This window comes from Apteryx mantelli, chromosome 9 (assembly GCF_036417845.1).
Source record: "Apteryx mantelli isolate bAptMan1 chromosome 9, bAptMan1.hap1, whole genome shotgun sequence".
NCBI lineage: Eukaryota > Metazoa > Chordata > Aves > Apterygiformes > Apterygidae > Apteryx > Apteryx mantelli.
In genome coordinates this window covers 14,975,032-15,000,488 of record NC_089986.1, presented here as the reverse complement: position 1 = coordinate 15,000,488, position 25,457 = coordinate 14,975,032, and the positions used below count along the sequence as shown (strand labels likewise).

General features: G+C 48.0%; 1 protein-coding gene across 3 annotated transcripts in view; it reads left to right on the top strand.

The window, feature by feature from the left end:
* FGF12 (fibroblast growth factor 12) overlaps positions 1–25,457 on the top strand; it is a 247,446-nt gene that overhangs the window by 112,252 nt on the left and 109,737 nt on the right. The window contains exon 1 of one of the 3 annotated variants that reach the window (XM_013955411.2): positions 22,603–23,889. The exons of the other annotated variants lie outside the window; for them this stretch is intronic. Coding sequence (XP_013810865.2) covers positions 23,691–23,889 — 199 coding nt within the window. The 5' untranslated portion in view covers positions 22,603–23,690. Of the gene's footprint in view, positions 1–22,602; positions 23,890–25,457 lie in introns of those variants that run through there. 3 annotated transcript variants of the gene reach the window in all.

The window sequence follows — 25,457 nt, the reverse complement described above, 5'->3', positions numbered from 1 at the left end:
GTCGGCTGGGAAGTTTTTGTAATTACTTAGCATCAGGAAAACTGGAAGAATCGTGGAAAATGAAGCTATCTCATAGAACCACTAATTACTTCCACTGGCGTAAAGTTGATGAGGTCCAGCACTAACGATGTTCTTTCTAAGTCTTTTTATTCCAAATAGAGTCAATGTTCTTAGACCTGTGCTGTGCCCAGGGTGGTGTTGCTGGTACATGGGAGGCTGTTCTGTTGTTCTTACCTCTTGTTCAAAAAAAATCTACTGGAAAAAATTGCAAAGAGAAGAGCTCAGCATTGGCCCACTGAGGATTGCAGCATCCTGCTAGTACTTATTATTTGCTGTGATCTATGATACTGCAAAGGCCATGTCCCTGGGTAGGAAATGCCTAATTGTATAAACAGACAATACTGGAAAGGAAAATAGTACCCGGGAGAGAAAGCAGCAGTGCATGAGAAATAATGGGCTCTATCACTGTGGTTTTGTTGGGCAAGGTAACCTCAAAGATTTCTTTAAATAGGCCAGAGATGTGAGTAACTGCTACATTGTCAGTTTGTAATATGCTTGCCAGTTAGAGAGCAGGTATTAGTAAAGCCATTGCTTTTTAGAGCATACATTCTTTTAAACTTTGGCTCTGTAGTACTTGTTCTATGGTGAGTTAGAGCAATATCCAAAGGATTTCTCTGCACAGTCATGGGCATTCAGACAGGAATATCTGTGGGACTGCATTTGTGGCCCTTTTCTGGTCATTTTCTCCAAATTTCAATCTCCTGAAGAACAAATATTGAATAGATCTGTTTCCTGAAAAGCCTTAGAAGATTTGACCCTGCAGTCTATTTTCAGTTCTTGCTGCAGAGTTAGGGTGTGGGACTGCGAGGTCCATGGAAATTTCCTTTTCTCAGGCAAGCAACTAGCCAATACAGCACAATATGTTAGCATTAAAATGGAATATAGCTCTTGACATTAATGCTGGGGTAGAAAGTTGTATGCAGCCCGCTTCCTACATTAATTTCCTATTTTATAGTACAAATTACAAATGATGGATTTGCATGACTGGCAGAGCAAGAACTGCTCAAGGCAACATAAACAAATAGGTATGCATAACAGAGTGAGTAGGGACTTTCACACCTTGCTTGCAGACAAATGAACAAGCAGAACAGAAAAGGCCAAGCTAGTTACCTAATGTTTTCCTTTGTAATCTGTGCGCCTACATTACCCTGCAGGTTGTAATATCCAGAGTTGTTGTGGCTGTACCTCTGTCTGCATGTTGGTCTTTATTGCTTGGCCATGAACCCAGAGGTGCTCACCAGATTTTGCTGGATGCATATTCAGACAGCTAAAGAGCAGCATCTGAGCTTCCCAGCTCTTGCCGTTTGTACAGGACAAGTGTAAAGGTGGATGGTAAAGGGGCAGAAGTTGCCTCCCTTGTTACAAATCCTGTGCATTGGGCAATTGCAGGTCCAGAATTTGCCAGCTGCCTCCTCCTGCTTCTGAGTGCGTCCTGACTTGCAGGGAACAGGACTGGGCGAGGGGAAAGGAGTATGTAAGAAAATCTTTCCTATCCTTTATGGGATGGAGAAAGGAACTGAAACCCCTGACTAAAATACCATTTGTCCCCATGAGTTGTAATGGGACTGTAACGGGACCCACCTGGCAGGGACGGGGGTTGACTGGATGGAAGACAGCAGGACTTGAGGACACTGTCTGATTCGCTGTAAAAGCAGGGCCAAGGTGATCAATGATATCAGCTCCAAGGTTCTGGTCAGCTTCCGCCGTGGCTGCAAACGGCCTGCTCGAAAACCCGTCTTCCTGTTGCCCGGCCTGCTCTGCCAGGGAAGGTACACAGTGGGGCTCTGCGCTGCTAAATGAGTGGTTTGTTCCACCCTGCTGCTGGTTGCATTTTTAGCAGGGAGTGAGGGTGACCTTGGTACATACTCAGTTTTCTGGAGTCTGTAAAGCACAGCGAGGTCTGTGGAGATGGGTAGGCATTTTCGGTATAAGCTACAGACCTTTGCCTTTAGTAGCAAGCAGCTCTACCTTAGAATTTGCGCTTGGATTCTCTTTGTGTGAAGCATGATGACTGTTTGCTGCAAAGGGGAGAGACGGTTTAAATTAGTGCTGGGAGAACAACAGATCCGGGGTTTCTTGCAGTGCCAAAAGGTTCGGAGGGGAGGAATGAGGTTTTAGCAACTAGTCAAGTGTTTGACCTATACAGAGAAAAACATTTTACTTGCTTTTGATTCTTTCATATTGCTTTCTCAAACTGACACTGCAAGATGGCACAACATCACTAAACATTCTGGTCCAACAAAATCCAAATGTCTTTTTTTTAAATGTGGAGATGATCACACAGAAGATTTTGTTGGCCTGTAACCTGTAGCACTAGGGCGCCTGTGCTCTGTGCCGAAGCTGCAAACAGTGCAAGAGCTCATGAGCCAGTTATAATATGAAGGGAAAGCCCTGCTAAGTACAGCACAAAGCTGCAACACCTTAACAGGAGCAAGTGGTGGACCTGAGGAGGCGAAAGAGCTTTGATATTGCGGGGGAAACTCTCTCCTTAGAAAATGGGCTTGGACTTGCCGGTTCATCTCCCAGCACTGGTGCTGGATCTGTTGTGGGTAGCAGATGGGCTGGTGCTGTGGGATAGCGGAGGCTGCTCTGTGTGTGTGTCCGTGTGTGTCCGTCCCTGTGAGCACCAGGTGGCAGTGCTCTGCCTGCGGTTGCAGGGACAGCCACTGCAGCTGGCAGTGGGTCCCGGCGCTCAGTGGTGCGCCTACGCTGCACGGAAGTGGGATGTCTGGGGCACAGGAAAATATCCTGCTTGGGAAATGGCAAGGTTTTCCTGGCATAGTCCTTTAGCCCCCACCTTTGAAGGTGCTGAGCATCTCTCTCTCTTCACTAATTTCAGCAGCCCCATTTCCCCCTAGCTGACCCTACAGCGAGTCCTGGCCCATGGTAAAATCTCCTAAAGTATCTCTGCTGCCAGCAGGAGGCCCAGCTCCTTGTGGCAGAGCAAGCAAATGGCAGAGGGATGCCAGGAACTAGCGACTATGTTAGGAAAGTGCTTGAGAGGTGAATGCAATCGAGCGCTCAGCCGGTGTGTGGGGAAAGATGGCATGCAGAAGCCCCAGTTTAAAGGGATAGAGGCCTTCCAGGCAGTTGTTAAAAACCTTCCTCTGCATTTAACATCCAAGTCCTGTGGGCTTAGAGCCAGCCCAGATTAGCTAATGCCCAGTGTTTGCTGATGGCGTCTCAGTGACCTGCGAGCAAATGCTTCCGGGTCAGGGTCTGCCCCACGACAAACAGTGCCCCATGGGCACGTCAGGGCAGAGGCTGGGGAATGCACAAGTTGATCTAATATCATGCTGTCCCCAAAGTCATCAGGTGAGGGAGAAACAGGAAGCAAAGAGGAAGAGCGTGGGATTAGCATGGGCTGGAAACAGAAGCCAGAGAGATGGTGGCTCTGGTGTGGGGTGGCAATGAAAAAGGACAGTCCCTGGGGGGCCAAGGCCTGAGGGGGCCTGTGGAGGGCTACAGGAAGGCAGAAATGGGCTAGCAGGAGGAAGACAGAGACAAGCAATGTTCAAAGTGGTCCAAGCACTGGCCTGGGCATTGAAACACTTCTGTCTTTGCCCCAAGAGGAGGAGGAGGATGTCCTGCTTGTACAGCCTTGCTTCAGCTCTGCTCTGGGAGCTAGTGTAGCTCCTGCCAAAGCCTGTGATGCTGTACCCTGGCAAAAGCTGCCCAGCGCGGGGACTGTAAGCACCAGTGTCACAGACAGATGTGTCTGCCCTCCTCCTGGCTCTCTGTGCATTGAGTCCTGGAGGGGCTGGCCTGTCGGGGTCTGCACGTCAGAGATGCCCGTGTGCAGAGCAGTGGGTTCGTGCAGTTCCTGGCCTGCCTTTTTTCCTTCTGCCCTTGTCCCTTGCTGTCCTTCAGTGCCCTGAAACACTGTGCCGCTGTCCGAGAGGAGAGACAGGGGCTCTCGCACTGTGCAGCAGCAAGGCCCTAGACAGGAGCGCAGTCAGCCTGTGATGTTTCATGGTGAGCTGGCACCCCGACATTTATAGTCTGAACGTAGGCTGCGGGAGGTGAAAAATCTTCCACGCTGTCCAGGTGGCAGCAAGCGGCTCTGTGAGCCGGGGCTCTCCTCTTGTGACTGCGGGGCTGCCCGTCAGCTGGGGACCCCTGCGCGGAGGCCTGGCTGCGCCGGGCAGCTGGCGGTGGTGCAGAGCCAGCGGCGCAGCGAGCGCTGCGGCGGCGCTGCACGCTCGGGCCTGGCTGCCGCCCGCCCCCGCCTCCGCTGGGCGGCACTGCCGTACCGCAGCCGCGTGCTCGCCTGCACCGCTGCTGCTGCTGCTGCTGCTCTCCTGCACCAGTGCCACCGGCCGCATCGCTCGGGGTGCCTTCGCTGGCCTTGGAGCAGGGCGGTGGTGTTGGCTCTTAGCTGCTGAGAAGTCATGGCCAGATGCATTTGTGGTTGATGTTATTGGTGTTCCCAGGTGCACAAATTGTGCTGTGCGATGCTGCGTTGTCCCCAGGAGCATCCTTTCCTCACAAAATCCTTTCTAGGACAACCCGACACTTGCTTTTTTTGCCCTACCCAGCTGTTTTCCAGTGCTGGCTTTGAGCCCCAGGGGTGTGAGGGGGGACTGGCTGCTGTCAGCCTCTCTTCGTGCCCGCAGTGAAGGAGCTAGTTACATCCTGCTCCTCTCCACTGGCTCCACTCCTTGCAAAAGCTAAAAGCTTACAACTGCTCATAGGGTTGCTGCTTAATTTATAATGGGAGAAGTGCTAGGGTTTGTCTGTAAGGATAGCTCTGGGATCGTGGGGTGAAGGTTACAGATTCTGATCTCTTCCCTGTGTTAAAAAATGACTTCACGAAGAAAAGAGGTGGGACAGAGTGAGTGAAATCTCTGCTTAACCCTGTCTCAGCTCTGCAGCAGTTCATGGGCTCACTAAGTACACACAGCTTTAACTCTTTGTACTGGCTAAGCATGAGCTAAGTTGCAAATTTTACAGGTGTCTCGAGGTGTGGTTTTGTTCCCCATAAAAGATGAAGAGACAAACTGTGCAGTCCCAACACAGCTCTGAATATCTACCCTTCCCAAAAGAGTCAGGGGCAGGGAAGGTATGGCTCTGCTGTACATTAGGGCAAAAACATGGATGTGAGCTGACACCATGACTCAAGTGCAGAGAGAGAGAGCAAATATCTGCAAAGCCCAAAGTTGAGCAGCTGGGCGAGGATGCTCCTAGTAGCCCCACCGCCCTAGCCTACATGCTCAGTAGCTTCTTTATGTGCTTGATGGGAGAATGAGCTACTGTCCTTAACCCTTCTCCTTTGGGAAGATGTGGAAAGAGCTGGACGTTCTCAGCCTGGGTCTATCAGTGGCAATATTGGCTGACTGGTGGTGGGAGGGGTGGTTATGGTGAGACTTACTTCACAAGCTGTAAGTTAAGGAGCAAATCACTGTTGAAGTAGATGCCAACCTCAAGTGTCTTCTGTGACAAGGCCCTGGGAGGCACTTCTGCCCCAAGGCTAGGTATCATCTCAGAGTTGACACAGGTGGTGCCCTGTCTGTGCAAAAAGACCTGATACATGTACCAGCCCACTACCAGCTCTGTCACAAAAAGAACTGAAAGTCCAGAAAAACGTGCCAGTATAAAAATAGTGCCCTTTGTTAATTGGCGCATTTTTTGAAAGCACTTGCAGACGTTAATAATGATGATACTCAGGGAATGGGAGGAGAGGGAAACTTCAAAAAGGACATAGTTAAACAAAAAAATTGTTAACGGTGTACTTCCTGTGCAAATTCAGGGGTGCATGTACCCATCTGGACTGATGTAACTAGAGGCTGATTTTTATCCTGATTTTCTTAAATCCATGTGGTTCTCACTGTGGACATCTACATCTCTTTTGTCATAAAGAGTGTGCACTACTGCATAAGGTACAGGACTGGTCTGCTACCAGATACAGTAGCTGACTTTTCTTGTCTCTTGGTCCAGGTACCAGTGGAGGTAGATGGTCAACCCCAGGGGACAGTGTTATAGCCTGGTTAAAAGAAACTGACAGTTATTTTGCCCTCATTTGGCTGGTGATTCTTGTATTTTGCTCAGTTCAGACAGCAAAGCTGGTGTGGTCAGTTCATCTTTCACAGCAGGCTCTCTCCCTTTCAAGTTCACTTATCTGGCTGCTGCCCCCCTCTGTTGCATATCAATCACGGATCCTCGTGTCCTGCAATTTTCTGCGTTTGCTATCACAAGGAAAAATTCAGCTGCCTCCACTCCAGGTTAAATACCTAACCAGCGCTATTCCCTATGGAAAAGGGAGCAAACTAGTCTTGATGTAACTCACAGACTAATGGAAACAGAACTGGAAGCTGAGAAACTTCAGCTCAGCTGCTTCGTTGTGCTGTGATGAACAGTGTGCCTCATGGAGCTGAAAGCAATGTTGAATTTGGAGAAGAAATGAGATCTTTCCCCAGATTTGGCAAAAAGAACATGTACAATCAACCTGGGTAGTTTTACTTTTTTCCAAATCATTGCACTTTAAAATTTTGCCTTGAGAGTTGAATTCCAGGATATTTTGCAGTTTCCCTAAAAAAAAAAAAAAAGTTGAAAAGCTTATTTTTTCCCCCAAATTAACTTTTTAAGGGCTAAATAATCTGAAAATGAAATGAGATTAATTTCAAGCAAAATAAAATAGTTTGGTGAACCCAATATAGTTTTCCAGTTCTGTAATTCACTGGAGGAAAAAAAATGGTGAGCCAGTGCAATACTATCCATTTTTCTCATTTTATACTCTCCCCAGAAAAATCAAAACCAAACAAAACAACCTGCAAAGCTTTTAAAATCGCCTACACCGAGAGGTTAATTCTATAGCCTTTTGGGGCACAGTCACTTTTGCTATCCTGCTGTAGTCAGATGCCTTAGTGGTTTATGCAGGATTTTTACTCAGCAGGATGGAAAAGGATCTTTTTCAGTAGGAAACATCTCCATATAGCCACAGTGCTTCACAGGAGCACTTGATGGAGGCTGCAGGACTGAAGTCCCTTTCAGCGTACTGTAAGGACAGGGCTTCTCTGGTACCTGTCTAGCAGTTCCCACCTGCTTGCGGGCAGCCGTGGGTGCACAGGCTCACACCTGCCCCAGCCTTCCTTGGCACCTCTGTCTTCCTCCTCTTTCTAGGCTGCCAAGCTCTTGTATCTTTGTACCGGATACAGAGGGACCATGGTGCTAAAAAAATGAAGTCCTGATGAAGCGAGGTGGCAACCTTGTCATTTACAGCAGTGACACAGAAATCCTGAGGGTTGTAAACGTGCTGAAATAGCTGGAGAGGGGGGAGAGTGCGACCTGGGGGGCTGAGGCTCCTCTACAGAAATGATGCCAAGTGCTCTCTTTGCAGCTTTGCAGGGGGAGGTAAAATATGACAGGGTCATAGCTTGTGGGGGAGAGGAGCGGAGCTGGATGTCGATGGGACAGGATGAAATGTGTCAGCCAAAGAGCGTGTTGATTCTTTTGGAAACAGGGAGCCTTTCCTGACAGTTCCTGTCAGGCTCCGTGAGCACTGGCGAGGTGCAGGTTCCTCCGTTGGCCTTCCCTTGCCTTTGAGCACTGCTGCATCGATTGCTGGCCACGACAGTGCAGCAAAGGCTGAGGGTCACCCCAGGATCCCTTTCCAGGTCTGCGGAAGTCATGCCTGGGCCTGGGTCACACCTCCCTTGGGCCAGACACTGAGACCCTCAGCAGCCTGCATCCCCCCTTATGTATCATGGCTGTCTGCAGGCATCCAAGTTGGAGAGCTGCAGGCACACCAGGGGCTTTCAGCAGCACAATCAGCTCCCACGACCAGGTTCCTGCCCACTCCCAACCAGCTGTTTCAGACACCAAAGTGCCCAACCACTCCTAAAAAGCACGGTGACACAGTCCAGCCAGGGTGCTTGCTGCTCATGGGAGCTCCCAGCCTCCTTCTGCTGCAGGTGGCTGACCAAAGCTGCCTAGCTAGGACCACCGTTGTGCTCGGTATGTTTGTGTCCTGTTTCTTCGTCAGTTGTTGTGAGCCTGGGATGACGTTTGATAATTCCCACCCTCCGTTGGGCACCTGAAATCGGTCTGACCCTCCTGAAAAGTTTCTTCATAAGCTTTCCTATGGTGATGCCTCACAAAAGAGGTATCTCGTTTTATGGATGGGAGGAATTTGAAGTGAGGGGGAGTTGTGTACACACCTGTGGTCACTCAGCAAGTTGGCAGCTGACCTGGGAGTAAAACTGAAGTCTTAACTTGGTGCTTGCTCTTGTCATTAAGGATGATCTGCAATATTTGTGTCCCACAGGCTTCAGTGCTGTGCTTGTGGATCAGGAAGAAAGACTGCTCAAAAACAGTCTAGTTTTAGAGCTGGCATAATTGTAATTCCTGCACCACTAAAAGCCGGGGGGTGGTGGGGGGAGAGCAGATAAAAATCAGAAAATTAGAAGTTATTACAATAAAAGCCAAAGTGCTAGAAGCCAAAAATGTCATTGCAATGTGAGTTCTATTTTGACAGTGTCTTATTACATTGTATAAGAGGTTGAACATATGCAAGAATATCTTGGTTGATAATTATCTGATTTGTGATATGTAGCTAATGTGTATTTGTTGTTCTGCCGTACATTATGCAGTAGCAATTCATTTCTAACCTACATTAACTGGCAATATAGCAGTTCAGTGCAGAAATTAAAGGCATAAACATAAGTTATACTTAGGCCGAGTAGTAGCTAAGTTGAGGGACTAGCAGTCCTGGTCAGTGGAGCCCTTCTGGGATGATGTAGGTCACCTGAAGCTCCTTCTCTGAACCATCTGCAAATGGAGCTCACCTTTTGCCTGTGTAGATTTCTGTGGTGTATATCCAAAGGTAAATGCTTAACACAGATGTTGTAAATTCTCTGCTTTACCATAGGCCTATGGGTCCACAGTTGTTTCTGGACCAGTGGAGAGGGCTGACATCTGGCATCCCTTACAGTCAGCCCCAAGCAGCATCAGGTCTGGAGAGGGAGCACTTTTAAATAATTGGTGGGGAAAAAACATGTTGTAGTTCACTGCAGACTTCTGCGAGAGACTTTAAGTTCAACCAGCTCTCCAAGGGTGCTGTTTCTCTCCTTGGTGGTACATTGTCTCCCTAACTCACCCAGTCCAGCAGTGTACACCCCAAGATGATACTGGGTATTCCCAAAGTATCCGACAAGCAGAAATGAAATATTCACACAGATGTGGTTACCAGCTGGCAGGGGAGCCTCCACACACAGGAGAGATCAGCCTGACAGCTTACCTATCCTGAAATGAGTTTGTGGAAAGCGTTGTCCCTGCAGACTGCACCAATCAATAGCAAAGATCTGCAGGAGTGGCTTTCAAATTAGATAAGCTCTTGGGCTGATGTTTGAATGATAGTAACAATATAAACGCTTGACTGAATACCCTCCTGTCATTACATTCCTAACAATGCTTATATAAGAACATTTGTATTTTAGGAGATTTTATTTTCTTTCTCTTTACTTAATGACACCACTAAATAAAAACATTCAGTAATTACTCTTGTTTATTGTAATTCATCAATTAAATGAGTAAGGCTATTAGGATAAATATGTTAGAAATGTTATCAAAGATTAAAGAGACAGTGCTCATTTAAAAATCTATTGAGTGTGCATCAAATGTTTCCCCATTCCTAGAACATTAAAGAGAGATGTTTTAAAGACCTCTGGTATTGGTGCTACATAGGAGAGGAAGGATCTCATGGCTCCTGCTATTGCAGGCTGTGTCACAGCATCTTTTCACAAGGGAAGGAGGGGGCAGAATGAGAACATGAGGGCAGGATGAGGATGAGATGTGCCCACTAGTCCTGTTGGAAGTGTCTTGCTCCTCTTATTGCTAGAAACCATGTCTAATTTCTAGTCTAAATTTATTCTTGGCCAGTTTCTACCCGTTTGCTCTTGTGCCAGCATTGTCCTTCAGCTTATCTGTCCTCTGGCTGCTGTAATTTATGCCCTGTTTACATTTCTTTCTGCCTAAGCAATGAAGATCTATGAAACATGTCCATTCTGCTTTAGTTTGTAGCCAGTTTCACTTTCTTAATTGCTCCAGTGCCAGGGTTTCAAGCAACACAAGGGAACATCCTTTGTTTTAAAAAGAAAAGCTTTCATTCAGGCTGTGTAATATTGTGGGTGTATTTTCTGTTTGATTGAAGGTTTGTGAATGCTCCATTTTTTCACAAAATTGAAAAGCTGGGCCAAATTCAATCTGACAGAATCCATGTGAAATGGTTAAATAAATAACAACAGAAAGAAGACTTTTCAGACCCTGCATTGTGCCAGGGGTCAAGAAAGAAAAGTGATAGGATGGCATTTGTTGTTGGAGCTATCCAAGTGCAAATAATAAGGCTGGGATTAGCATGTAGCCTTTTCTAGAAAGAATGCCTGGTGCTTGCCTGTTATGCTGGTTGTTTTTTTTTAAGGGAAACTTTGCAGAATGGAATCAATCTGGTGCATTTAATAGGGGCTAGAGCTGGTGAATGCTGCAGCAACTATTTCATGCACATGCCAACTTCAGGGCAGATCATTAGGAGTGCAAGTGATTGAGGACTGAGGGGGGTTCTTGGACTGTCAGTGAGATCTGGAAGCCTAGTTCATTCATGTCCATTTTGAAAAATCTCAGCCTCTGTTTCTAGCTCATGACAGTTAAGACTTGCTGATGAATAACAAGGACCTAAAAGTTGTTGAAGGTGATGAAGTGTCTATGAAATATGCTCCTCCACAAGGACATGTTTCCATATATTCCTTTTACTGCTACTGTTTTCAGACTTCCTTACGTACACCTTTAATACAGAGGGAGATATAGCCCTGGTAGCTACAGATCTTCAGGCTTAATTCCCTAAGTGCCTGAGTTTGTCATGAAGAAGTTGCTGCAGGGTTAAAAGTAGCTCTATTTCTCAGTCACTTCTTTGTCAAATCAGTCTTTTCATATGAGGCTACCTTCTTGCATCCCACATTTTACAGCATGTGAGATGCGCTGGAGGGAGTATTGGAGGCACCAGTTTCTAGAAGTATCTGTAGTAGAGAAATGAAGAAATAATATGTCTGCCTCCCAACACTGAGAAAGGAGCACGTGTCATGGACACTCCTCCAGAAACAGAAAGATCCCAAAAGCCAAGCAAATGGGTGTCAGATCCTGCATGAGGCTTATGAAAACCAGCCACAGAAGAGAGAGAGCAGCCTTGGAGTCAGTCTCATGACTGACCTGCCCAAGCTTCTGATGGGAGGCATAAGCCAACCCTTCTCATGGCTGAAACTACTCGGCACATTTTGTTCCAGTTCCTTTGAATGGGGAGGTTTTCCAAGAATTCAGAGCCCATGGAGCTGCTGAAGACTAGAGGCACCAACGCAATCTCCCTCTGCTGAGGAACAGAGGCTTTGGGAGCCAGGTGGCCTCATAAAAATAATGTTTTGCATCCTTTTCCCTGGTTCAGAGGATCGGAGACTGCAAGAGTATCAGGATTTCAGCTTCTCTGTCTCCCTGGCTCTCTTTCAACTCTGAAGGATGCTCTTTGGGCAGAAAATCTCAATGTGTTTATAGAGCTAATGGGTAGCTGGTCAACTCTGCATGGAGTGCTGATGATTTCTGTTGCCATATTGCCACCTGTACCCAGCGCAAAGCCATGTTCTCCTTAATTACTGACAAATGTCTCTTCAGAAGCCTCCCAATAATTACTCAAGCACCCGATTAAGTGGCTTTTAATTTAGACTCCCCACCTTCCCACACTCCTACAATTTCTAATTGCCAAGCACAGCTAGTCTTGTGAGTAAGCTTCTGCCAAAAGAAATTCAAATAACCTGCCCCCTAGTTTATACTACCTTGCATGAACAATACTGAAAGCTTGGTGAGTGCATAGCATCTCAAAAGATGGTATTTTGAACAGACTAAAGCAGAAGCATTCAATCATAATGAAGGATGAAAGCTCTTATTGTAGGTTTCCCTGCATCTGACAGCACTTGGCAATGCTATTGCACCTTTTGTTGGAGTGCTGCATGCTGCCTTGCCAGCTTGCCCCATTACTAAAGGCTTCCTGTTACCCCTGGCATGGGGACTGGTGTGTTGCACAGAGCCGACAGCTGCCGCAAGAGTGCCTACAGGCTCCTGTAGATGCAACGGAACCGGTGACAAGGAAAGACCATGGCCTCATGTCAAGTGCCGTAGGAGAAGCAGCTGACACAGTCCCAGAGAGCAATGAGGAAGGAAAACTTCAGAGAATGGTTGGGGAAAGGAGCATTCCCAACTTTGCAGCCCTGTTGTGGAATAAAGAGGGAAATTCAGGGGATCATGTCCTCCCATCTTGGAGGACCCAGCTGCGTTCAAAAGGGAAGGCTTTGGGAAGTGACTTTGGGCAGGCAGGGGACATGACTTGTTTCTCCATGCATGCTAGAAAGACATTGCTCTCTCCACCTTTTTCTGCTGTTTTGCAAGGGTGGTCTCTGGACACCAAATTCAATCAATGACTTGTTATCTGTAACAGGGCTCCAGTAACCCTTTAACTGAATAGTGTTTTTTGTGTTAGTTGGTGTAATAAGACCAGAGAGACACTAAGTCTTTACTTGAAGTGGCAAAGCAACACACATATGAAGAGAGGACAGGCAAACAGGAAAGTAAGGCCAAAGAAAGAAAAGGAAAGAAATTATGCATAGAGTCCAGAAATTCCTTGTACAAGGCAGGAGCTGTAGAGAGGCTATGAACAAAGGAAGCAAGGAAACTAAGTTGCCAATGTCCAAAAGCTATTCTTGGAAAGCCCCAGAAGAGCCTTGCAAAGTAGTTAGAGCAGCTTTTGCAACACTGCTTTGAGCAATTCTGGAGTTCAGCAGTCAGAGGGCAGAAAAGGCCAAAGATGTAATTCATGTGAGAGAGACACATTTTAGTGATACAGGCTGGGAGGCTGAGATGAATGCCTGTAGATGATCCAGCCTAACAATCTGTAATGGTGCTTTTTTCCTGTGAAAAATTCCATTCTGTCAAAACTGTGGGAAGGAGAAAGGAAATAGTCATTTCAGAAGAGCTTGTAGTACAACGATTTGAAGATCCAGTTTCATGCACCTGCTCTGCCTAATGCAGAAGCAGAGACTTGAGTCTTGGTCTCAAGAGTGGGGAGACCATCAGCTCTCCTGCAGCAATATACTTTCTTGCTCTTTTGACATTTCACAGTGAGCTCCAAAAGATCTCATTTTCATTCCTTGTGGGGAGGAAACATAACTTTGAAATCTTGAGATTTTTTGCAGAGTGGATTTCCATTCATATTAGCTCTAATACTGAATCACAGTAGGCGAGTCTCAGAAGTCAGATGGAGAAGACTATTTGTGATTGCGTAGTCTGGTCTCCTGTTTTACTCAAGTCGGGACTCCGTAGAGCAGTCCCAGAAAGTTCTCTGTGACAGGAATATCAATAGGACAAGAAACTTCTAGAAAAATAAAATTTGGATTAGACACTGGGAAGAGCCTTTCTCAGATGAAGGTGGTGCAGAGCAACATTCCCAAGGGACCTGTGGGATTTCCACTGCTGCAGGTCCCTAAGCAGGGATTGGACCAACCTTGTCAGCAATGATTAAGGTACTGCTGGCACAGTGTAGGGGTGACCTCTCCAGGGTCCTTTATACCCTGTGTGCTATGATATCAGCTCATCTATTTTTGAAAGAGGTTGACTATTAGGGTAAAATGATAGAGAATCCATCACAACTCTTGCCATATCATTCTCTTGATGAATTACCGTTGCTATTAACAATAAACACGAGCCTTGCCTTGACTTATAGACTCCGCATCTCATTCTGACTTTGCTGGATTGAAGAGCCCCTCCTTTCAAAAATGTTCTTATTGAGAAGTGAGATATTTATTACTCAGGGCCAAGTCACCTCTGTCATTCTCTTGGATACAGACAATCTCAAGCATTTTTCTTCTGCAGCCAGACTTTCAGCCACAGCAAACTTTAAGTGGCTACAGTATTAACAGGCAAAGTACAACTGAGTAATAAGAGCATTTTCACAGAGTGGCCTCATGTGAACCCCCTGTAGCTGTATTTATTATTGCACTAAAGAGACTGAATTGCTCAAGTCTCTTGCTATATAGGTATTCTTTGTAGACCTCAGGCCCTCTTGCAGCTATTTTCTGATCCCTTCTTATTTGTCAATGTCCCTTCTGAAGTGCGTCAGCTGGATTTTGTGTGTTTTGTGATAATAGTGTTTGCAACATTGGGTACAAATGTAACGGAGCATCTCTGCTTCTACTCCACATTAATACTGCTCATATACCCAATGGTAGCTTAGCTGGAGCATTGTGGAGAAAGCTCCTGTTCAGTCATATATCTCTCATGACTCCCAAGTCCTAGGCAGAGTCATTGCTTTCAAGAAAACAGTGCCCAGTCTTAAATTAATATAGCCTGCACTCTTTGCCCCTGAAGGTTTGATCTTATAGCTGGCTGCATTAAAATGAAACTTGTTTGTATGCACTCAGTTTCCCAGTCAGCTCAGTTTAGTCTCTTCACCAGACCTGCTGCAATCATTAATTACTCTTCCATTAGTCTTTGAATCCTTGGCAAACTTAGGTTTGCTTCCAGGCCATTGAGATCTTTATTGGTATCTGGATCACAATGGAGAGAGGATACTGGATTTGATTTTACTGGGCAAATAGAAAAGGTGATTTATTGCTGGGAAGAAAAAGAAATGACAATACAAATAGCAAGAGGCGTGTTTTGGGGCAGGGGTGTATGTGGGGGGAAGTGATGTATTCATCCAGTTCCTTTTTACCTTGTGCTTTGTGTCAGTGGGAAATGAGGAAGTCTCCAAAACTTGTCCTAGCTGTATGACACCTGTAATCTGTTAGTTGCATTTAGTGTTGAGTATGTCCCTGCAGTATGTGGGAGAAGTAAGCAGGTTTGGTTAAATGAGATGCAGTCTGGATGCGTGTAACTTCAGAGGCATCCTGAGGGTAGGATTAATGTCCCAGCACTTCTGTTCTGCAAAGCTGGATGAGAGTAGCTGTACCAGGTTTTGTCAGAGTCACTGCATTTCAGACGAGCTCCCTGAACCACAAGGAGTCTTTGTCAAGTGACAGAGCAATAGGCTGCCCCTTTGAAGTACTACTCTCCCAACCCTGCAGGATTTGAGATGTGGCTTGGCTAAGGCTGAAAGTTCTGGGCTCCTTATAGATTTGGAGACTGCATGAAGAGCGAAGGGACAAGTTTGAGGACAGGGAACTTCCCAAGGCCTCTTTAGGTCTGGCAGAATCCATCGTGTACAGACAGAGAGATTTATGGGTGGGAACAAGAGGGAACTTGTTATTTCACTTCGACAGTTTCTCTCTCCTCCTCTCCTGCTTGGTGTATACCGGTACGATACCTGTGCATTAACAAGGTTGGTGTCACTTGCTGGGGAACAGAAGGCCCCACAGTCCTACTGGAGGAGTGCGATAGGGGTTTTATTTTCCCTCCCTTCCTTCCTATCATTCTCAATCATGCAGTCGGGCTGTTTTGCCTCAGCCGAGATCTAATCAGGAAAGATCTGTTTGACTTTCAGCAAAGACAACTTGATGGAAACTTTAAATTGAAAGGCTTCTCCCCACACACTTGAAAACAGTTTTGGTTGGAATCAGTGTTTGGCTCTATGGCTACAATGTGAGGAGGTTTCACAGTATGAGCAGCTTGCTTTCCTCACATGGAGGAGGGAATAGCCATGGCCCCTTAGATCTCCTGAGCCCCAGGGTTTGTTTGAAATTGCACTGAACTCCACACTCCCCTCTCCACCCAGACCAGATCACCTTCAAGCAAGTGAGATGTAAAGCCAGACACAACCAAGTTCAATGCCCATGGGAAATGGGCACTTACCACATTATTGAAAGTTGCGGCCAAAATGTGCTACAGACTATCAGGCGTATAGGACTCAAAGAGAGAGGCAGGGAGGGCTGATCTGTCCTAGGGAAGGAAAGGTTGTAGAAGTTGTCTTGTTCATGAAAATGCCACTGTCCCGAGGTATAAGGCCTGGAGTTAATTTATGGAATGCCCTCCGGAAACTCCAGATCTGCACAGCAAGCAGCAAAGCTCCCAATTCCCCTTTTGGATGGTCAGTTTTGTGGGCAGCCTCAAATGGGAGGAGTAGCCCTGCACACATCCACAGCAGCTTTGCTAACACAGCCTCTGCTGATGGGGCACACACAGCTAACCATACTCTCCTGGTCCGACTCTACTGGCTCTATTTTTTGTGCAAAATACACGAACGCCTTCCTTTCTTGAGTTAAAGGATACATGGAACAAAACTCTGCCTTTACCAGCCTATAGGCATTTCTGGTAACTAATGATGTGGCTCCTCTAGTTTTACACCTCTGTGTTTTGGGAAGGAATTTAGCATGGTGTGTCTGAATGAAGTAAGAGTAAGTCAGTTGTCCTCCTGATAGGTCTTCTAGCTCTCCTCTGCTCCCTGGAAAAGAAAGGACAAGCTTCAGACAGAGAAGAGCATGGACTGCATGTTCATTCTCAGGCTCACAACTGGGATTGTTCTGTGTTGGCTATTTTACCTATTTCAGCCTCAACCCCTTGCTCTGCATTAAAAGCACATGGGATGTGGTCTTTTCGTCTTTTTCATATTTTGTTAATACAGACATAAGCTCTGGGATGAAGTCTCAGGCCCACATGCTCCCTTCCCTTGCAGGTCCTTGCAGGCTCCTGTGGCTTAGGGCTATCAGACAGGTGGCCACAGATGGAAAAGATTGTAAGGAGGCAGATGGAGGGAGCTGTTGTGTGGGAGTGGGGGAGCCCACTGAGGAAAAGGAGTGTGTGTGTGTATGTGTGAGGAAGAGAGGCAGTCACCTGTCCTGTCTTTTAGTCTTTCAAATTCAGCAACTCTAGTAGAGGCAAGGAGATGCTTGAGTCTCCTTCCCATATGCTAAGATAGGTGCTTCTAAGTCTGGAGCAGCTGGTTGGATGAGTGTCCCTCACACAGGAAGAGAAGGCTCTTAACTCTGCCTTGTACAAGATTATCTGCAAATAAAGTGCCTATCCTTTCACTGCTCCTTGATTGTAGACCCTTCAGTAAGGTCTCCTTCTATTGCCTTAATGATTGAAGTGCTGTGTGGGAGCTGTCATTGGGCAGGTGTTCGCAGGCCCTTTTGCTTGGACTCCTGCCACTAATGAGTTCACAAGTGAAGCACATCATTGAAAGGACAGGAATATTTCATATCCTGATCCCACTGCCGAAGGCAATGGCAGAATGACTGATGGAGAGAACCGTTGGGGTGATGTGGTAGAGGCTTGAGATGAGCCCATCTTGAAAAAGCCCCAGATCTCAGTCTGGTACGTGGGCCAAACACTGACCTGACTGCCAGTAGGTGTAGGTTCCTCTTCGTATTGTGGGAACAATTTCAGATGCCCCCTCCTGCTAATCATGCTGAGGCTTAGTTTTGTGTAGCAAGACCTAGGCAGCACAGAATCAACCCTAGACTGACTTGCTCAGCCCAGCCCATGCAGGCAGCTTGTGTTGTTTAAAACATGAAGTCCTAAAACAGCAGAATTTTGAAGCATGGTCATCCCTGTTTAATTTTGATGGATTTTCTGAGGCAGAAAAATAAGCATTATGTTTATTTTACTGACAAAGGAAAAGACAGCAGCAAGAGGTGGCAGTTTTCCTGTACCCCCAATATCTGGGCTAACAGGAGTCTGCTTGTCATGTTGGGTAGAACTTGGCAGCTGCATTTGGTCTCCCAGTCAGATACAGCTTTGCCAACAGCACCCTGTGGCTGTGCTGGTGCTACTGCATGAAGGCAGACTGGATCCCAGTGCGAGAAGGGCATTGCCCCATCGTATCAGTGCACGTACCCTAAACTTGCTGTCTTGCTTGATCCTGGTAGAATAAGAGTTAAGAAAATAAGCTGTGTGGGGGAGAAACTTCCTTTCCTGCTGTCTTGAACAGGTGCTTCCAGAACCTAGGAGACTGGGTATATTCAGCCATGTATGAGGCTTCTTGAAGAAAAGTACATGATGACATTTTTATTCCTAGACAACCATGGCTGCCCTCAGAAAAGTAACACTTTGTGTCCCCCTGCCTCTGCTTGACGTAGGCAACAAGTAACTGAGGAGAAATAAAAGCTTCTGTTGTTAAGTAGAAACCTTCTCTTAAAAAGAAAGATATGCATATATACGTACGTATAAAACCTCAGTTGAATTCATTTGTTCTTCTGGGCTCCTGTTGGTTTCGTTGCATTGGTGCTTCTTGTGGCCCTGTTTTTCTAGCAGTAGTTCCATACTGCAAGCTGCATAACTGCTTACCTGCCACTTGCTTTAAGGCACAAACAAGCCCAGCTTCTGCACTGAATCCTCCCTAGGCTTGAGTTGTTTTTAAAGACACTGAGTAGGGTAATGAATACTCCAGTGATGAGCTGCAAATTTTGTTTTAATTGAATCTTTGAAGCCAAAAAGGGGGTGAGGGGCCCATTAAATAAATTATTTTAATATAGCAATCAGATGATGCAGGCTCTTCTGCATTTATTAAAAGGGCCTAGTCAGCTCAGGGCTCAGCTGTGCGAGAAAAGACCAGAAAGCCAGCCAGTTTTCTACTCCGATGATGTTTTAGGGTCAGATCTCTCTCCCAGAACAGCAGATTTTTAAGTGGCCATGTGAATTCTTATTAGGCATCCAAACATAGATATAAAGCCATGCATTGTAAACAGAATTACCTTGCACTTAAAACAAGCAAAATACTGTAAGGTCTTTTCTTTATCAGGTTACGCAGGCATGTTTTTTTAAAAAGTCCACCCATGCAAAGAGACTGGGGAATGCCAAAGCAGCTTGAATTTTAATTATGCTAGACATGCAACAAGGGGCTACCTTGCAAAGAATAAAGTTAATAAAACGAGCTTAATTCTGCTTAATAAGCAGACTTGACAATACACATATTTTAGATGTAATTTTCAGTGTGGAAATTAAATACAATTCTTTAGAGGAGGCTGAATGCAGACGTTCAAACTCAGCGGTGCCTTCTTATTGGAAGAGATTTGTTGCTATGCTGCTATAAAATGGTAAATTAGGCTATTCATAATTATTGGACAGAGATGGGTGTCTTTCTTTTCCCCATTCAATTACAGAAATGTCCCTAAATTTTTTTAAAGGGGTATTAAATTTAAATCTCTTCCTTAACTTTTGTGCATTCATTTTTTAGTAGCTATGCAGATAATACATGAAAAAAATGCATACACTTCTATCTGTAGTTAGCTCTGTGTGTACAGAATTAGTAAAATAGAGATATGCCTAATGACTGAACCTACAGAACATAGCCTATGGCTTCTGAAGCCTCTATGAAGAATAAACAGGATATTCTGTTAGCAACCCTGCGGGAATTATTGCACTTCACTAAGGAAAGATGCCAATAACCTCCGTTTTGACCTAGATAGATCGTTCTGTTTAGGAAGGTAAGGGAATGCAATTCTAGATCTCTTCTCTGTTCAAGCCACCAAAGCCCTGAAATTCAGCCAGGCCTTAATTTTAAACCTCAGCATTGAGGATAGAAGAGTTTATTTAGCAAATGAACAAAACCTCATAAATGATAGTCTCTTGAAATGTTTATATTGGCCTCTCTCTGTTGCAAGTGCTTAATGCGTAGGGGAGTAACTGATATTTAATAAGCATTGTGAGTCCGATTCTCCAATGGCCATGGGGAACCTGACCCTCTGCCTGCTCATGTGGGCAGGCTGGAACCTTTTTTCACGAACTGCAGCAGGAACGCGGGAGTCTCTCTCCAGCATGATCAAAACAATCTTTCTTGTTCATTTTATGAATCAGTGCTGTTCTCTCCTTCCCTCTTCAAAGTGCATGCCATGCAGATTTCCAGAATGAGAATAGGAGATGAGAGGGGAGCTCAGGGGAAAAGGGGGAGGGGAGAATAACTAAATATATGCCTTTAGGAAAAATGGTCAAATTGGGCCAATTTAATCAAAAAAATTCAATTTCTGTTGGAGGCAGAAAGGAACACAGTCCCTTAATTCAGTAGGGGCTAGTTTGTATGGAGAAGCACATGCTGCACCCCCCTCAGAGAGGAGCAGCTGATAAAGGGGAAAAAGGAGATGTTTTCAGCCCTATTTACACAAATGAAAGTTGAGAAATCTTCTTCTACTGGCAGAAACCAGAGGATGTGAAGGCTTTTCTGTTGCACTTGGCAGTCCATGTAAGATAGCACATTCCACCTGCAAGAATGACAGTGCAGGAGCATGGTGAGACTGGCCTTAAATTAGCTTAGCTAAGGCTAATTTACCTGTAGCTTAGCTAAAGCCTGCTATGGGTTGCATGTTTTTTTTAAGTGCATGGTCTATCCTGAAAATTTTGTGAACTTGCGGCATGATCCACAATGGTACAGAGCAGATGCACATGCCATTAGTGTCACTGGGAGTTCATGGCACTGTGCCCTTTTGTCCAAACCAAACCCCATGGACTATTTGACCATATATAAATAAAGACACAGACCTGTGAGTTAGCAAATGCAGTATTATATTCAGTTTTATAAGCTCTGCTTTAATTTGATTTCATCACTGCAGAGGCAGAGAGACCTGCGAGAAACACCACTTCTTTGAGTTACAGTGAGTCTTTTTTCAGATCGACAAATCACCAGAAAAACCTGTTAGCAAGTTTATTACTGATTAGGATCATTTTTAAGTGCAGAGCTGCTGCTCATAGTTTGCAGCTACACAAGAAAACAAAGTCATCACATGTCAAAATATGTGAAACATCTAAAATGGGGGGGGGGGATAAAACAGCATTCTTTTAACAGAGATTTGAAGGCTACAGGCAGGAAGTATATTTATATATAGGTGGAACGCCTCTTTTTTGGGAAGATATCAGATTTGCTCACATCCTTTGAAGATGAAGCTTTGGATAATTCACTGGCAGTTCAGGCAATGATTCTCTGATTGCAAACAGCTTTCTTTAGGCCATGCTGGTACCTTGTACTGCAACATTCTTTGAAGTCAAGTGCAATAATCCAGCAGAGAAAATTAAAATATGAAGCATTTTAGTTACAGAAAAGGGAAGAAAAATCTTTATTGATTGGGACACTTAAATCTACTCAAAAAAATTGGCAGCAGTTAAAAACGGATCAATGGCCAAACATTTGTATCTCCCAAATGTTTTGAATATCCTTCTCCCCTGTTCTCCTGGCAAACCTGATCCCATCTCATTTTGGTGTGCATAGGATTAAAAGTGCAAATCAGGAAGTAATGTCAGAGTTTAGCTAATCTTTATGGTCATAATAGTTGGGTGTTCAGTTGCTTTTTTATATATATATACATTGTACTAGTTTAGAGCTAAAATATTTTGGTCAAGGGAAAGGTCTTGCCACCAAGGAGTCACACATTATTTTGCTGAAGTTGGTAATTCCCTGAGGTCACTACCCATGGGTTTAAAATGTCCTCTTGACTGGATACGTACTTCATCTGGACACCTTCAGGACTGGACTCAGTCTAATCCTGCCATTGTCAGTGGCCAGAGAGAACCTCGGGCACCTTCTCCTCTTCCCAGCAGAGATTCCCTCTCCCAGCACCCCAGTCTGCTGTATGCTCCCCAAAGTATCTTGACATATGCTCATCACCTTCTGCACATACACTTGCTAGTGTATGTGAATCTGAAATCTGGAAAACACCATCCTTATGGTGTATAAGCAGCAGTTGCTTATCTGGATAACCAGGGACGTATTTCTCGATCTTAAATGTTTTTCAGTGCAGTTTTGCAGCTGGAGATTTGAGAGAGCCAACCCAGCTCATGTGGGTTGTTCCGAGGAGAGCTGCCTGCTCTGAAAGTGGTGGTCTGCCTTGGAAGGCACTTGTGCAAGAGACAGCCCGGTAGCGCCTACCACTTCTGCCGGGCTTTGCGCTCCCCAGGAGAGGCACCAAACCTCCCTCGCCGCACAGCCCCGGAGGAGCTGCGAGCTGTTGCCCTGCCTTTGCTAGCAGGCAGCCAGGGAAAGTAAGGCGGATGCTCCACAATGCAGGCAGCTGAGGCGCGGTGCTTCCAGCCCTACCTGGGCGTCTGCGAAATGGCCGAGGAGGCGGCCGAGGTGGCTGCCCAAATCGCGGGCGGCCCGGGCGGCCGCAGCTCCCTCGGGGGCCGGGGCGGCAGCGGCCCCGCTCCGGGCACGGCCGCGGGGGCTGCCCGGGCGCGGGGGCAGAGCAGCCGCGGAGCTGCAGTCGCCTCGCTCTGCCTGCGCGATTTTTCTCATCCAAACCTCGATCACGTAGGATTGCGTAGAGGAGGGCGAGCGGGAGCAGCTGCAATTCTCCCAGCGCCCGGAGCCAGGCTCCCGGCCGGCACCGACCCGCCTCGCCGCCACGGGGCTCCCCGCCGCCTTGGCAGCGGCCCCACGCGGCGTGGGCGTCCGGGGGGGCTTCCCCAGCCCCTCCCTCCCCTCTCCCCCCGCCTTGGCTCGGCTCGGGGCCCCGGCGCTCCCGGGCCTGGACGGAGGATGCGGGCGGGCGGGCGCGGCGCGGCTCCTCCTCGCCCTGCCGCCGCCGGGCGGGACCGCGAGGCGTCCTGAGCTCCGCACGGAGCAGCAGCAGCGCCCCCCCCCCCTTCCTCCTCCTCCTCCTCCTCCTGCCGCTTCGGATCGCTCCTCCTGCCGCCGTCCCCGCCGCGGCAGGCCGGGGCCGGAGCCGCCCCGGTGCTGAGCCCCCCGCGGCCTCCCGCCGCGCCGGACGATGTGGGTTGCTGCCGTCGGGGAGAGCCGCTGCCGGGGGAGAGGCGGCGAGCAGGGCTGGGGGAGCTGCGCCAGCCATGGCGCTGTGAGCCCGGGGCGCCGAGCTGCGGCGATGTGAGCCCGCATCCGCGGCCGGGGCGCTCCCCCCCCCTTTTTTTTTTCATTTAATTTTATTGTATTTCCTGGTTTTGCTTGTTTGCTAGCCTGGTGCTTTTTCTTGTTGTTGCTTTTCCTTCCCCTCCCGCCCTCTCTGCGAGCGGAGTGGGGAGGGGGGGAAGGAGGAAGAGGAGGAGTGCAAACAGAAATGCAGCGCGGCTCGCCGTGAGCCCGGCCGCGGGAGCGGAGCGGAGCCGCGGGCCGCGTCCATGTGCGCGCACTGCCGCGCCCCGCCGCGGAGCCACCGCGCTGGGGCCGGGGCTGCCCGCGGGCCGAGGGGGCTCTGACTCATCCCACGGCCCCTCGACGGAGGGCGGCCGGCGAGGAGGAAGCGCCGCTGCCCGCGCCCGGGCGGAGCGGAGCGGAGCCGCGCCGAGCCGAGCCGCGCCGCAGGGACCCCGCGGATCCTCCGCGCCCCCCTTGGACACAGCTGCGGCCGGCGGACCTTTGCAAGCGGGGCAGCCGCCTCCCGGATTTACAAGGCGCGGGGGGCGCTCCCGGCCCGGCCTCGGCTCTGGCACAAACCCGCCCGCGCCGGGATTTGCAGCCGCGCTGCGGGGCGCTCCCCGGGGACAGACACATGGGCAGCGGGGTCCGGCGGCCGGCCATGGTTGTTAGCCTCGGCGCCCTGCTCCGCCTGGCCGGCTGAGCCCTCCCCGGCGCCGGGACTCGGGGCTGCAGCGTGTTAATCGGGGCGTCCCCGTCGCCGTCCCCCCGGGGCGCGGGGCGCAGCGGCGGCTCGGCCCCAGCGCGCCCGGCCCGGCCCGCCGGCGCCCCCCGGAGCGGCGCGGGGGGCGCGGGGGGCCCATGAGCGGCGATGGCAGCGGCTATCGCCAGCTCGTTGATCCGGCAGAAGCGGCAGGCGAGGGAGTCCAACAGCGACCGGGTGTCCGCCTCCAAGCGCCGCTCCAGCCCCAGCAAGGACGGGCGCTCCCTCTGCGAGAGGCACGTCCTGGGGGTCTTCAGCAAAGTGCGCTTCTGCAGCGGCAGGAAAAGGCCGGTGAGGAGGAGACCGGGTGAGTACCGCGGGCCGGGGGGAGCCGCTCCGCGGGAGGGGCCCGGCCCGCCGCCGCTGCGGAGCCGGGCGGTTGCGCCGCGGCGCCCGCCTGCCCCGGGGCTTGGCCCGCTCGGATGCCTCCTGCCGTCCGGGGAAAGGGCTGCTCCGCACTTAACTTCTGCCTGGGTCCTGGCCGGCTCTCCTCGCTCAGGCTCGCCGGATCGATGGGCACCGACGTGCGGCCAGCATCCCCTCAGCCGCCGCCGGGAAGCGCGAGGAGATTGGGTCCCCAGGCAAGAGAGACGCCGGAGAGACCCAGCGGCTTAATCCGTGCTAGCTTAACCCAGAATCGTATTTTTCCACCTCCCTGTAGATACTCTCGAGCTTTTAAATAGTCTGCTCTTATTTTCTGCGTAGTGACAAGGAAATCGATAAGCTGAGGATCAGTTAGAATTGTGGCCATTTGATAACTAGATCCATCAAGTGCTACTTCTTGAGCAGAGTTGTACAAGGAATCTTGTTACCTTAGAAAGCTTCAAAGGTGGTAGCTGCGTGACTGTTGCACTTGATATTTAGCTTGCAAGAATCTAAAAAATGCATTTTGGGGCAGTCTTTTTTTCCCTTCATTTTTTCCTTTTTTTTTTTGTGTGTGTGTGTGTGCTCAGACTTTGTTTCTTGTGGAAAACTTCAGCCTTGCAATACGTGTTGCTTGCATTGCCACAATGAAGTCCCACCAGCCACAGCTTAAATTCCGAGTGGTGCTTTGTGCTCTCGGCTCTCCTTGGTGGGCATGAGAACTCAGTACCTAGCCCCAGTAGGCCCTCCATGATTTTTTTAATGGAACTATTATTTACTTCTTCCTTTTTTCTTTTTTTCCTCATTGCTATAAATCACCACTAAGGTTAAAAAAAAAGGAGGGGGCAACAAACAATGAGTTGAGAAGCTGCTATGAACAGGTATTTTTCTCAGGTATCTGTTGGTATCATATTTTAAAAAAAAAGGATACTCCATTCACTCAGCTCTTAGGGATGTGCTATCAATCTTTTTCTTGCCTGTGTAATCCTCCCATGTTTCCCACATATATTAATGTATTGCTTGTTGATTAATCTTTTCATGAAGCCTCTTCTCCACATCTGAAATCTGTCAGTCACGACTGCAGCAAGGTGTCAGAGCTAGCTGGGTACTCTAACAGGCAGCTGCTTTTCTGGTCTGTAAGTTGAGGTATTTGACCTGTACTCAAGTGAGGAACAAAAAGAGATAGGGGGAAATTCTCTTATCACAGAAGACCACTTACTGTTGTCAACAAAAGGGAAAGAATAATTAATCCGTTGTATTGCTGTCAGCATCCCTGATTCACAGACTGTGGGGCAGGGACTATATTTAGCTAGCAAAATGCTTCAAGATCTGGAAAGCACGGGTTAGGCTGTGAAAACCAAACTCTTTAACTGTCTGTCTTAAGGCAGTTACCAAAAGAGGATGCAAATTTGTGGCAGCTTGCTGGGCCACCCCCTGCATTAGTTACCCTGTGAGCCCAGAACCAAAAGATGGTTCTTGCCCTGAAAGCATGGTTGTTTTGTCTCAGGAATT